The sequence below is a fragment of the Schistocerca piceifrons genome, chromosome 6, assembly GCF_021461385.2.
Source record: "Schistocerca piceifrons isolate TAMUIC-IGC-003096 chromosome 6, iqSchPice1.1, whole genome shotgun sequence".
Lineage (NCBI taxonomy): Eukaryota > Metazoa > Arthropoda > Insecta > Orthoptera > Acrididae > Schistocerca > Schistocerca piceifrons.
The window spans coordinates 335,321,824-335,336,963 of record NC_060143.1 but is presented as its reverse complement, the minus strand read 5'-3'; the positions used below and the strand labels follow the sequence as shown (position 1 = coordinate 335,336,963).

The 15,140-nt window shown below is 40.2% G+C and overlaps 1 protein-coding gene across 1 annotated transcript in view; it reads right to left on the bottom strand.

The window, feature by feature from the left end:
- LOC124802533 (xanthine dehydrogenase) overlaps nucleotides 1–15,140 on the bottom strand; it is a 246,306-nt gene that overhangs the window by 26,901 nt on the left and 204,265 nt on the right. The window contains exon 18 of the mRNA XM_047263388.1: nucleotides 9,183–9,316. Within this exon, the coding sequence (XP_047119344.1) occupies nucleotides 9,183–9,316 (134 nt within the window). The remainder of the gene's footprint in view (nucleotides 1–9,182; nucleotides 9,317–15,140) is intronic.

Below are 15,140 nucleotides of genomic sequence, written 5' to 3'. Positions count from 1 at the left end.
ATGATGCAAAAGGGTGTGCAGTTCTCTGGTGCAAAAGTTTTTAATGCTCTCCCTCCAGATATTAAAAACAAATTTGACAACCATTCCTCCTTTAGGGAGCATCTGAAGCAATTTCTACTGGAAAGGTCATTTTAAAGTTTGGAAGAGTATTTTTGCCACAATAAAAAAACCACCTAGGCCTGTGGACCAGATATGTTTGAGCAATGATGTAGGTACCATACCCATGTAACATTCATAGTCATGTTCACTGGTTTTTAATTTGTTTTCACTTTGTATGTGTAATGTTTGGTGTAATCTGTCACTCTTACCACATATGTGTATAGTAAACATGTAGTATTACTTTTGTCTGATTGACTGCTTTACTACTACCTTTGTATTGATTGTTTACTGACACACACTATATCCTTGTGAGTTTATCACAGTTGGATTGATGGAGTAAGAAATAAATAGATACAATAAATAAATAAAAACGTCAAATGCTTGGAATGTTAGAATATGGAATCTGCATACTGGTTCAAAGGATATCATCTGAGGAAAGGCAAGATGAGTTTGGCATGAGTGATGCTTTCTAAACCAACTCTGATTTGTGGGCAGAAGCTTTTCTATCTCAAGAAAATGTATTATATTCTAACACAGAATCCTGCAGCAAACTGATGTTAAAGATATGATGATCTGCAGTATCAGCACATTTTATCAAGACTAGCTCATAAGTATTTTAAAGTATATGATATACCAACTCTCAGGTTATTTAGGCAGTAGGCTTTCCCTATACCACCACATCAAAAGTGTATCAAGCGTACATCAATTCAGTGAAATGTGTTAGTGGCAGGAGTAGCTGTCAACTGTTGTAGATTGTAACAGCAGATAAAAGGACACTAGTGTGTCACTCTGCAGTTGAAGGCTGGAAAACAGTAACCACAAATGTGCATCTATACCATCCAAAGCCATATCCTCCCTATCAGGTACAGAAGTCATTCCGAGCACATGTACTTCCAATCAAACCATGTACAAAACACAGAGATTAGAATGACCCCAGAAACATCGACATTGGATGTTTGAAGTGTGGAAGAAGGTTGCAAGAACTGATGAATCACAGAACACATTGCTGCATGCCAGTATCACGAAATGAGTATCTTCAAATATGCTTGAGACAATGAACCATCTTGGCAACAGGGCAGTTGAAGCAAACGGAGCATGTATTCTCATGTGGGTGATGTTTAAATCGGACAAAATGTTTATTAATGTCTGCCATGAATGAAGAATAAAAGAACCTACAGTTTCATCATGTGCATCATTATGTTTGCCCCTAATTTCAACACAAAAATGTATTCCCCACTGCTCCCAAATCGCAACAAAATGGTTTGAGGAATACTTGACAAATATGAGGAGTGACATTGCAAATCATCTCACCTCAGTCAAATTGAGCATATCGGGGCTACCATCAACCATGATGCTTGCACCTTGGACCCAGCTCTGAGCAATCTTGGGCAGCGGTCAAATGATCATATGGATCAGGGATGCATCACAGTGATTATAAAAATGGATTATGAACATTCTCAACCACAATAAAATATCTATTTCAATGGTTACTGGTTTGGTCAGTATGTGACTATCCTCATACCCTTATACCATGATGGCATGTTGGTAGGCAGCAACAGTGAACAGAACAGGTGTTATGACTCCATGAATGTCAATTGCTCTCAAGATGCTCTATTCACCACCCCACCTACCATCATTGTATAAAGGTCTGAGGATGGTCATGTACTGACCAAAACTGGTTAACTACTGAAATGAATGTTTTATTGCAGCTGAGACTGTTTGTAAACCATTTTTAAAGTACTTTCAGCAAGACCACTATTTCTCCATGAGAATTGTTCTCAACAATTAACATTGCCTTTCCCTATCTCATGGAGTTCATGCCATAATGTATTGTCACTGACACCAGAGAAATTAAATGCTAGACATTGTTAAATAGATGTCTATTTCAATTACTATTGAGTAGATGAGAAATGTATTGTAATTTCCTGTGTTAAATGTGTTAAAAAAATTATGTTATTACTCCACAACACAGCATATAGTTTGTAGCAGAAGATAAGTGGTGTACTAGAAACATTAGCCCCCCCCCCCTTCCCCCAACTGCTCTGTTTGGGGTAGGTATGGTGAAAATATGATAGCTAGTACAGGCAAATCTCTCTTATTTTTACCTCATGATCATCATGTGACATGAGTTGGAGGAAGTAACAAGTTCCTTGACTCATATTACACTATGGGGCCTCATAATTTAGGTAGCTCAGCTCTCTGTAATACATTGTGTCTTTCTCATAGCACTCTCCCATTTATATGATGCTCACATCTTAGTTAAACAAATCTATGATGAAGTATGCAACTCTACTTTGAACCACCTCTCTCTTTTCTATTAAGGCAACATGGTACAGGTCTCAAATGAAAGAACTGATTTTAATAGAGTTTGTAAGTAACCTCCTTTGAGCATTAATTACACTTCCTTAGCTTTCTGCTGATAAATCATAGTCTGACATCTGCCTTACCTATTGATACATTTATGTGGTCAGTCAACACTAAATCACTCCAGCTAGATAATCCAAAATTCTTTATTGTTTTGACTGATTCCAGTCACAGATAATAATTGACTGTATACTCATATATTTCATCATTTACACATATAGAATTATATTTATTTATATTAAGGATAAGCTGCCAGTCTTTGCACCAAGTGCAGATGATCCATCTTCAAGTCGCCCTGCACTTTGTAACAATTTTCTAACAATGTGACCTAACCATGTGTGTGTCTATATTATCTGCAAAGACTTACATAATGCTAAAAAATTGTCTGCTCTGATATTTATAAATACTCCTTCAACCCATTTCCTGTTCCAGTATTTGATAAGGACATACTGAGTCTGACCTCTAGCCAGAGACAGTGGTCATGTGTGTGTGAGTTGCATTTGAGTGAATATGTGTGTGTTTTCTACTTCAGAAGAAGGCCATTTGGCCAAAAGTTTACTTTCTTAGCCATCTTGCTGTTGCACTTGTCTGTGACTTTACATCTGCACTATATGGTGAGTATCAATCTATTTTTTTCATAAAATTGTCATAAGGTTGTATTTGGTTTACTAGGTGATGGTGTAGAATTCTAAAAGTAAAGAAACCTGGCAACAGTTGAACAATGCTAGCTACCACCTTCACAATGGAGAGTAGGAAGAAGCCAATACCAGATTTATTGCACTGCAGGTTTGGAAAATCTAAATTATATACACTGACATCATTTCATGTCTTTGCAACTTCACTGATTTTATTTCCATTGACCCATTTGTTTCATTTCAGTACATTTAATTCATTTTGTAAACAATGATTTTCCACCTACTCCTTCTCCCAGTGGTGTTATTTATGCACAACCTGTGGAAGAACCTTCAGTAGTAGTGTTTCGAATTCCAAGCTGGTATCATCAACAGTAACAAAAATTTGAGCCAGACCTGGAGACATGCTCATATTATTGATGTGGCTGTTCACTATTAGCTGGAAATCTGGGTCTGAGTTCTATCTGGCAAAACATTCATTTGTCACTACATTTTCGTTACAGCTTTCTACTTCTCCCATTCAAGTGTAAGCTGGGCACTGCATTCAAATGAGATTTCAATTCAGTCAGCAGAAGCCCGCTCCACTCAGTGTTCATGTAGCTCAAGCAGTGTTAACACAGAACTGGTTGTGGCACTGTAAGACCTTCACAAAATTTACATTTGTATGTGTAGTTGCTACTTCTATTTCTTCCAGGTCATCCCTAATGTGATAATTACTGCCCTTAGCCAGGCTGTTTCCTGCTCCACCTACTATAATAATCTTATCCTCTATGCAAAATCTTTGAACAAATTCCATATGTCGTCTATTACCTGGCTAGGGCTAGCACTTGGCTTCACAATAATGTGCTCAGCAGATCATAGTTTGGATTTCAGAAGAGTTAGTCTATTGATAAAGTCATTTACATGTTCATTCATTAAATTTTACAAGCGTTAAATAATACACTCCTGGAAATGGAAAAAAGAACACATTGACACCGGTGTGTCAGACCCACCATACTTGCTCCGGACACTGCGAGAGGGCTGTACAAGCAATGATCACATGCACGGCACAGCGGACACACCAGGAACCGCGGTGTTGGCCGTCGAATGGCGCTAGCTGCGCAGCATTTGTGCACCGCCGCTGTCAGTGTCAGCCAGTTTGCCGTGGCATACGGAGCTCCATCGCAGTCTTTAACACTGGTAGCATGCAGCGACAGCGTGGACGTGAACCGTATGTGCAGTTGACGGACTTTGAGTGAGGGCGTATAGTGGGCATGCGGGAGGCCGGGTGGACGTACCGCCGAATTGCTCAACACGTGGGGCATGAGGTCTCCACAGTACATCGATGTTGTCACCAGTGGTCGGCGGAAGGTGCACGTGCCCGTCGACCTGGGACCAGACCGCAGCGACGCACGGATGCACGCCAAGACCGTAGGATTCTACACAGTGCCGTAGGGGACCGCACCGCCACTTCCCAGCAAATTAGGGACACTGTTGCTCCTGGGGTATCGGCGAGGACCATTCGCAACCGTCTCCATGAAGCTGGGCTACGGTCTTGCACACCGTTAGGCTGTCTTCCGCTCACGTCCCAACATCGTGCAGCCCGCCTCCAGTGGTGTCGCGACAGGCGTGAATGGAGGGACGAATGGAGATGTGTCGTCTTCAGTGATGAGAGTCGCTTCTGCCTTGGTGCCAATGATGGTCGTATGCGTGTTTGGCGCCGTGCAGGTGAGCGCCACAATCAGGACTGCATACGACCGAGGCACACAGGGCCAACACCCGGCATCATGGTGTGGGGAGCGATCTCCTACACTGGCCGTACACCACTGGTGATCGTCGAGGGGACATTGAATAGTGCACGATACATCCAAACCGTCATCGAACCCATCGTTCTACCATTCCTAGACCGGCAAGGGAACTTGCTGTTCCAACAGGACAATGCACGTCCGCATGTATCCTGTGCCACCCAACATGCTCTAGAAGGTGTAAGTCAACTACCCTGGCCAGCAAGATCTCCGGATCTGTCCCCCATTGAGCATGTTTGGGACTGGATGAAGCGTCGTCTCACGCGGTCTGCACGTCCAGCACGAACGTTGGTCCAACTGAGGCGCCAGGTGGAAATGGGATGGCAAGCCGTTCCACAGGACTACATCCAGCATCTCTACGATCGTCTCCATGGGAGAATAGCAGCCTGCATTGCTGTGAAAGGTGGATATACACTGTACTAGTGCCGACATTGTGCATGCTCTGTTGCCTGTGTCTATGTGCCTGTGGGTCTGTCAGTGTGATCATGTGATGTATCTGACCCCAGGAATGTGTCAATAAAGTTTCCCCTTCCTGGGACAATGAATTCACGGTGTTCTTATTTCAATTTCCAGGAGTGTAAAATAGTGCTGCTTGGCATTTTCTCTAACCTTAAGGAATTTGGCTGGGAAATCAAAAGTGTTCTGCTAGATAAATTGAAGTTTTATGGGATTGCTGATCTAGCCAGCCAATGGTTAATGTCATATCTAACCAAAAGAATGCAGACATACAGAAACAGAAGGAATGGTAAACAATGTTCTTAAAGGTACCACTGACTGGTTTCCCGCAAATGGTCCCATTATCAATTTTAAAGACAAAACATGTTCAGTTCTGCATATCTAGGGATTACACCAATGACAAGTGTAGCACATCGTGAAAAATAATAAAGAGGGTGAAAACATCAAAAATTTTAAATGACCATATTGATAAGAAATTAAATTGGAAAAATAACATTTTGTAACTCCTACGTCAACTTACTTCAGCTACATTTGCACTTAGAATCATTGCAAACCTTGGGCAGAGACAAATGAGAAAGTTGACATTTTTTGCATATTCTCATTCAAAGTCATATAAAATAATGTTCTGGGGTAACTCATCTTCCAGTAAAAAGGTCTTCATAGTGCTGAAAGAATAATATGTGATGCTCATCCATGATCATCTTGTAGACATCTGTTTAATGAGTTGGGATTCTGGCAACCACTTCACAGTACATTTATTTCCTTGTGAAGTTTGTTGTAAATAACCCACTGCAGTTCAAAAGGAATAATAATGTATATAATTATGATACCAGAAGAAAAAAATGGTGTTTATTACTCCACATTAATTTGTCTTCAGCATAATAAGGAGTGCACAGTGCTGCACCTAAAATCTCTGTTCACTTCCCCTGGAGATATAAAATGCATAACAGAGAGCAAAGAAAAATTTGAAAACAAATTGAAAAAAATTCTCCTTGACAACTCTTTTTGTTCCCTAGAAGGATTTTTGTTACTGTAATGTGTAAAAGGTGATGGGTAGGAATTACTATCTCACATCTGTATGGTATTAAAAAAGAATACCACTTTATATATGTTTAGCATGTAGACATATTTACAAATTAATTTGTGACATGAATGTCACATGACTCATTCCTCATCAATATGATTTATCATGCAAAATGATCCATGGAACATGAGTCTAACTAATTAACTTTCTTGGAGGAAAGAATTTGTTTTTATAAATCCTTGAATTTAGTCAAGAAATTACATAAAATAATGAACAATGAATATAGAACAAAAATTAATTAGTCATTAGATTTAGTTTGTAAAACACATGTGAAAATCTACAATGTAATTGGAAGAGAAATACAAAAGAAGGACAGCTATAAAAATATGAAAATGTATTTGTGCTCATTATTGAAAGTAGCTTAATAATCAAGAAATCTTTTGCGCACATGTTTACAAATTCTTATTCCAAAATATTGGCAGCTTTATATTATTCCCAAACATATGATGAAAAAAGAATTTTTGAAAATTTCTCAAGATGCTTCTACACACTTAATTCCTATGATGACAAATGTCTTACCAATTTTGTCAAGAAGTCAGATTAGATTATTTGTGCGAACACATTTCATATCAATTACAAGATCTATATCTATGTTCATACTACCCCCCCCCCCCCCCAAAAAAAAGGTTGAGGTTCATAGCAGAGGATACTTTCTGTTGTACCAAATATTGGTGTTTCTTCACATTTCATTTGCATATCCTCTATGTACAGTGTCATTAGCCAAATCTTATCTTTGCTACCCTTATGGGAGTGATGCATAGGGAGTTGTTGTATTCCTTGGTTCCTCACTTATTAGTATTTTCTGAAACTTTGTTAGTTGACATTATCCTTGAAGAATCTGCTAGTGTAAGTTTTTTAGCATAATCATTACTCCCAAGAGTCAAACAAACCTGTGGAATTTTGTGCTGTCCTTCCCTGTATACCTTCAGTGTCTCCTGTTAGTTGGGTCTAGTATGAATCCCACACACTTAGTTAGTAGTTTAAGATGGTTTGCACAAGTGTTTTGTAACCAACAGCAACCCACCTTTGTGGACAGACTACCTTTCCCTCAGGGACGGAAATTACAAACACAAACTTACGAATCAGTACAAATATTCACCAAAATCATTCCCTATCAAAGATTAAAATGAATTTCATTATACACTCCTGGAAATGGAAAAAAGAACACATTGACACCGGTGTGTCAGACCCACCATAATTGCTCCGGGCACTGCGAGAGGGCTGTACAAGCAATGATCACACGCACGGCACAGCGGACACACCAGGAACCGCGGTGTTGGCCGTCAAATGGCGCTAGCTGCGCAGCATTTGTGCACCGCCGCCGTCAGTGTCAGCCAGTTTGCCGTGGCATACGGAGCTCCATCGCAGTCTTTAACACTGGTAGCATGCCGCGACAGTGTGGACGTGAACCGTATGTGCAGTTGACGGACTTTGAGCGAGGGCGTATAGTGGGCATGCGGGAGGCCGGGTGGACGTACCGCCGAATTGCTCAACACGTGGGGCGTGAGGTCTCCACAGTACATCGATGTTGTCGCCAGTGGTCGGCGGAAGGTGCACGTGCCCGTCGACCTGGGACCGGACCGCAGCGACGCACGGATGCACGCCAAGACCGTAGGATCCTACGCAGTGCCGTAGGGGACCGCACCGCCACTTCCCAGCAAATTAGGGACACTGTTGCTCCTGGGGTATCGGCGAGGACCATTCGCAACCGTCTCCATGAAGCTGGGCTACGGTCCCGCACACCGTTAGGCCGTCTTCCGCTCATGCCCCAACATCGTGCAGCCCGCCTCCAGTGGTGTCGCGACAGGCGTGAATGAAAGGACGAATGGAGACATGTCGTCTTCAGCGATGAGAGTAGCTTCTGCCTTGGTGCCAATGATGGTTGTATGCGTGTTTGGCGCCGTGCAGGTGAGCGCCACAATCAGGACTGCATACAACCGAGGCACACAGGGCCACCACCCGGCATCATGGTGTGGGGTGCGATCTCCTACACTGGCCGTACACCACTGGTGATCGTCGGGGGGACACTGAATAGTGCACGGTACATCCAAACCATCATCGAACCCATCGTTCTACCATTCCTAGACCGACAAGGGAACTTGCTGTTCCAACAGGACAATGCACGTCCGCATGTATCCCGTGCCACCCAACGTGCTTTAGAAGGTGTAAGTCAACTACCCTGGCCAGCAAGATCTCCGGATCTGTCCCCCATTGAGCATGTTGGGGACTGGATGAAGCGTCGTCTCACGCGGTCTGCATGTACAGCACGAACGCTGGTCCAACTGAGGCGCCAGGTGGAAATGGCATCGCAAGCCGTTCCACAGGACTACATCCAGCATCTCTACGATCGTCTCCATGGGAGAATAGCAGCCTGCATTGCTGCTAAAGGTGGATATACACTGTACTAGTGCCGACATTGTGCATGCTCTGTTGCCTGTGTCTATGTGCCTGTGGTTCTGTCAGTGTGATCATGTGATGTATCTGACCCCAGGAATATGTCAATAAAGTTTCCCCTTCCTGGTACAATGAATTCACGGTGTTCTTATTTCAATTTCCAGGAGTGTATTTAGAGGACCTAAATCACAGAATTTATATTTAAGTTGCTTGATAACACATTAATGAAAAAGTACCACTGCCAACTAGTTTTCGAACTAAAAAAAAAAAAAAAAAAAAAAAAAAAATCAGAGACAAAGCACCTAAAATCCAGCACATAGCTAGTGTCTCGGTCATAATAGCAAAGAAGTAGAACCCCTTAATACTTACTTGTAAGCTGCAAATGCAACTGGGAGAGCTACAAGTGATGACCGGGATTCTTTTCCTCCAAAGCCTCCACCAATCCTTTTGACACGGCACACTACACGGTTAAATGGTATGCCAAGCATCTCAGCAACCAGTTTCTAAAATTATGTAAGAGAATATTTGCCATTAACACTATGTGACATAAAGTGTTTCATGTTTCCTTACACTGGATAAATCAGGAATAGCATAGAACAGGACTAAAAAATACAAACAAAAAATTGCCTATCTTTAGCTTTAAGTGCTTTAATACCACTTCCTTTATCAGAAGCTGGAAATAGATACAAAGTAGTAAGATACAAAAGAAAGATATCAAGTGCTCCAAACAGGCAACGGTGACCAGTACTCCAGTTCATGCAAGAGAAAATTGTTACACATGTCTTTCATTTGTTTTTGGTACTACATGTCCTCTCTTTTTTGAAAGTTTGCCTAGGTTGTTTTTCCAGTAGCTCTCTTCCAGTGCTACAATAGTTTTTCAAAGGTTGGCACCAATGTGCAATAGCATCACTGAAGCAGATAGATTGAACAGTCGTGTGATGGGAAAAGGCTTGTCTATGGTGAGGAGAGAGGAGTTAGTTACTTCTGGACAGTCAGATGAGATCGTTCTCTCTCTCTCTCTCTCTCTCTCTCTCTCTCTCTCTCTCTCTCTCTACTATGGTGGCTGAGTAGTGGTGTATGAGTTGCTGTGTTCAGTGTTCTTAAAATTAAGTTGCCCAAAGGGTACAGACATTGTCTGAAGCATGGATTGTTGCCACTTCTTTCTGAAACACATATCCAAAATTTATTAAATGGTCTCGGATACTCATATAGAATCAACATGCATGCTGTGGAAGCAATTAAGATTTATTTTTGGGAAGAATGGGATGAAAACAAACATTAAATGTGCTAATTTTTGATGAAGTTAAGCACCAAGGGTAGCTGCATTTCAATAACACATTGCTGAAAGTTGATGCTGTGGTCAGTTTAGGAGAATGTACTCCAGTTGATTGTAAAAATAAACTTGCTAATCACACTCTGGTGTCTCAGATATTGATTCAGGAAATTATCCATCTCGAGACAGTGAGTACAAGAATTATTGCATTCATTTCTGATGGCAGTCAACCAAGTAAAAAGGTCCAACGATGTCTAGGAATTAGTGACATACTTTGAGATGCTGTTGATGTAATAAAATGTGTAAGAAATAATTTTTGTGATAAAGCTGAGGTGTTTTTCAATGATGAGATCATCAACTACAATTTTTATAGAATAGCTTATGAACAAGATAATTCCCCGGAATTCACTAGATTAAAAGTTTGTCAGAAGTTAACTTCGACCTACTTGGATACAATATCGTTTCAATAAATGAACACAGGATTCGCTCTGCAGTTATTCAGTAACTCAGTAGCCAATGGAATTAAATGCTTCAGGGAAATAAAAGTGGCAGGATTTGAAGGTGGTGAATGAATTGAATCATTCACTAGATGTATGAACAACATAGTGTCTCTAAGAGTAACCATTGAAAGTACCTTAGGAATATATGAATACTTTTAGAAAAGAGATTTCAGCTATGAACTGACAGCAAAATTTCATCAGGATCCACTTGAACATCATTTCAGTATCAAAAGGTCCCTGAATTGCAATGGTTATCTGTCAGTAATACACTTTCTGAGCTTGCACATGTTACAGCATGTTTACATCCCTGTTAAACTTTCATTGTCTTCTGGTGGAAACTGTGAACATAAATGTGAATTTTCTTTGACCTCATATATAAGTCAGATGTGGATGTTAGCTAGAGATTTACAGCAAAAGAACAGAGACAGAATTCTGGAACTGGAAGACATAGTTCAAGATGCTGTGTGAAGACGTAGTTCAAAATGCTGTGTGTTCCATGTAACTTCACAGAGGCTCAACCTGATGCAGGACTTTTGCCAGAGTGTCTTGAAAGCTCCTCAGAAAAAGAATGTTTAGTTTATCATCTGGCAGGTTACATGGTGCATCAAGCAAGAACAATCAAAATACCTAATGCGTTTGTGCCTTCCAAATGGTAATTCATCTGACATACCATTCTGTTTATTGGTGTCTATCAGAGATTACAGTTCTTCTGGAGGAAAGACATTGCTCATGCACTCATCAAAAGGCATCTTCAATGTCCTTATCCAGATGAAAAATATCATCACAGTGAAACTTCATGAAGACAGTTTGTGGGGCAACACTTTTTATGTATATTTAAAAAAGTTTGGATCACATTAGTGTTGAAATACTGAAATGTGAATGCTGCAAAGATCATGTAATGGACATAATTCCTAAGCTGATTCTTCACTGTATGAAATGCCAGTTTTTTGTGAGTGTTAACCAAATTTGGAAGGAGCTGAAGCCTTTAAAAACATACAAGGCTAGCTGGAAACTGTATAAACTACTGACAACTGATGTCCATCAAGGTAAGTTAATTATATCCACATAATGTTCATTACCTGACATAAATTTCATGAATGAATCAGTTCATGTGTGGTTCCAGTGAACTAGGGGCATCACTACATTTTCTCTTCTACTTAACTATTTTGATGACTCCCCAGTGGGTGGATAATTGTGGGTCTTTAAAACTAGACTGACAATCTGATGTAATTCATTTAGAAGGGGATAGAGGGTGAAGTTAAAATCAGTACGTAGTTGTAAGATCTGTGCTTTGTCCATACTCACACAAAACACCGAGGTGGGGTGGTTGGAGCCTACACCAATTGATCATCATTGCCAAAAATTGTTCATTGATTTTGTGGGACCTTTGCCAATATCTAAAAAGAGACACCAATACATAATAATCCATACTGATGTATTTACCGGTTTCACTTGGCACTACCCCACCAAAACAGCAACAACACAAGCTGCCACCCATAATTAAAAAACAGTTTTTAGCATTTCTCTGCCACAGAAATACATTGTAAGTGATAATGCAACATGTTTTACTTAGATGGATTTTAAAATTTTTGCACAGACATGGGCAATAGGCACAGGACCACAACTCCTAACTATCCCAAATGTTCATATGCGGAAAGGGTGAACTAGAATTTGAGCACACCACTGACAGCCTAATATAGTAAGGATCAGGAAAACTGGGATTGTATACTCTCCTGGTTGATGATTGCATTTAACATGACAAAATATGAGAGCCGTAATTCTACTCCTGTGCAGTTACTGCTGAGCTTTAGGATTATCACCCCCGTGAGAAACCTCTTGTCTATTAGTGACCTATTGCAAGAGAAAAATCAGTCCGCAGCACCTGGCTGTTTAGTTGAAAAGGGCAAAAGGGATGTTTGAGACCCACTACTACAACTGGGGCAATGGACAAACCCATACCAGATAGGTAATCAGGTTTTTGTAAGGAAATTTCAACATCTAGTAAAAACGTTGATAAAGTTACAAATAGGTATTGCTCAGATTTGGCAAGCACGTTGAGTTTCATAAATTTATAACACCAGTGATGGCAGTTGTGTTGTACCTGAAAATGGTCAGCTCACCTCTCAGGTTAAGCCAAGTTCCAGCCTGTATGCTTAATTTTAATCAAAGGTCATTCATTGGCAACTGAGGATGGGAGTATGTGCAAAGGCCTGATGCCATTGTGCAATAGCATCACTGAAGCAGAGAGGTCCATCAATCATGTGATGGAAAAAGGCATGTATCTGGTGAGGAGAGAAGAGTCAGTTACCTAGGGTAGTCAGTAGTGGCATACGAGTTGCCTATGTTCAAAAATGTTGGTGAAAGGACAGAGTGATAATTCTTCATTCAGAAAATGCATTATAGCTACACAGTCAGATAGTATGGAGGGCATTCTCGAATGTGATGGCCAGGCAGTCATGTTCCATAAGTGACTGTGACATGACGGGGAAGTTCTCCTTGTGGAAGGAATATGACAGTCACACATAATGGTTGAAGTGTTAGGCATGTTTGCCATTGAGTAGAACCTAGACAGCATTCATCAAACATATAATATGTATTTATGTGGCACAGAAATGCTAGAAACTGTTTTTTAATTATGGGTGGCATATAAGCCAATGTTCCATAAGTGACTGTGACATGGAATGCAAGTTCTCCTTGCAGAAGGAATGTGACAGTCACACATAATGTTGGAAGTGTTAGGCATGTTTGCCATTGAATAGAACCTAGACAGCGTCCATCAAACATATAATCAGTGTTCAGCATTGAGTAACCAGTGTGGCTCACACCAGAGAGATCCATAAGTGGACTCAATGTGACTGTATTTCCATGGTACATTACACATTTTAAGTATTGGTGGCATTTAATATGTGTATGTAGGGTCAACTGGTCTGTGGATTCTCCCTGCATGGATACTGCCTTGTTAGACTGCAATTATGATCTTTAAATGTTATTGTTTCATTGCTGTTCTGGTTCTGTTCTTGCAATGGAAGTAGTTAGTGGGCTATGATACTTGTAGAAGTAAGAAAAAATTTTTGTGTAGTAAGGACTTGGAAGAGCAGTTGAATGGAATGGTCAGTGTCTTGAAAGGAGGATATAAGATGAACATCAACAAAAGCAAAACAAGGATAATGGAATGTAGTCTAATTAAGTCGGGTGATGCTGAGGGAATTAGATTAGGAAATGAGGCTCTTAAAGTAGTGAAGGAGTTTTGCTATTTGGGGAGCAAAATAACTGATGATGGTCGAAGTAGAGAGGATATAAAATGTAGGCTGGCAATGGCAAGGAAAGCGTTTCTGAAGAAGAGAAATTTGTTAACATCCAGTATTGATTTAAGTGTCAGGAAGTCATTTCTGAAAGTATTCGTATGGAGTGTAGCCATGTATGGAAGTGAAACATGGACTATAAATAGTTTGGACAAGAAGAGAATAGAAGCTTTCGAAATGTGGTGCTACAGAAGAATGCTGAAGATTAGATGGGTAGATCACACAACTAATGAGGAAGTATTTAATAGGATTGGGGAGAAGAGAAGTTTGTGGCACAACTTGACTAGAAGAAGGGATCGGTTGGTAGGACATGTTCTGAGGCATCAAGGGATCACCAATTTAGTATTGGAGGGCAGTGTGGAGGGTAAAAATCGTAGAGGGAGACCAAGAGATGAATACACTAAGCAGATTCAGAAGGATGTAGGTTGCAGTAGGTACTGGGAGATGAAAGAGCTTGCACAGGATAGAGTAGCATGGAGAGCTGCATCAAACCAGTCTCAGGACTGAAGACTACAACAACAACAACAACAACAAGGGACATATATGTGGACCCCATTTCTTGTTGGTGGATACACAAGCATAACATATACCAACTGGTTCAGCTGCCAAATCAAAGTCTGAAGTTATTTTCAGCAAAAGGAAGCTATAGTGGATTTGATACTGACATGGTTTAAGTCTTTATGTAAGGTGTTTTAAAATTTTGTAATTTTTAAATTTCCTGTGAAGGGTTGCTATTTAATTAAGAGGTTTAATTTAAATATTGTTGGTCAACATAATAATCTTGATTATAAATTGTACATGGCTAAGTTGACTTGTTTTGTTAGAAAGGTAATCTTGACTGCTCTTTATAAAGGTATTCTTGCTTAATGGATAGATTAAAGTTCAACTAAGTTTTTTTAAAATCTCTATTTCAGTGAACTGATTTTAGTAAAAGCTACTGTTAATTTTTCATGGTATATGAAAAATAGTAAATTCTCGAAGTGTTGTTGTACTCCAAGGAAAGAGCAGAAATTTTTATATTTTTTTAAAAATAAATTGTTGGAACCTTGGTTGTGTGTGTGTGCATGTCACTGCCAATAGAGTTTGGTCCCAGTCCCTGCACATGTAAATTAGTGCACACTCTATAACACTGCATTATATTTTCCTGTGGTTTCTGTTGTGTCTGTGTGTATGTAATCAACAAGTTTTGTATGTATCTGGTACAAAGTAAATGCTTTTTTGCATGTTGATGCTTGCATATGTTGTAGTTTTT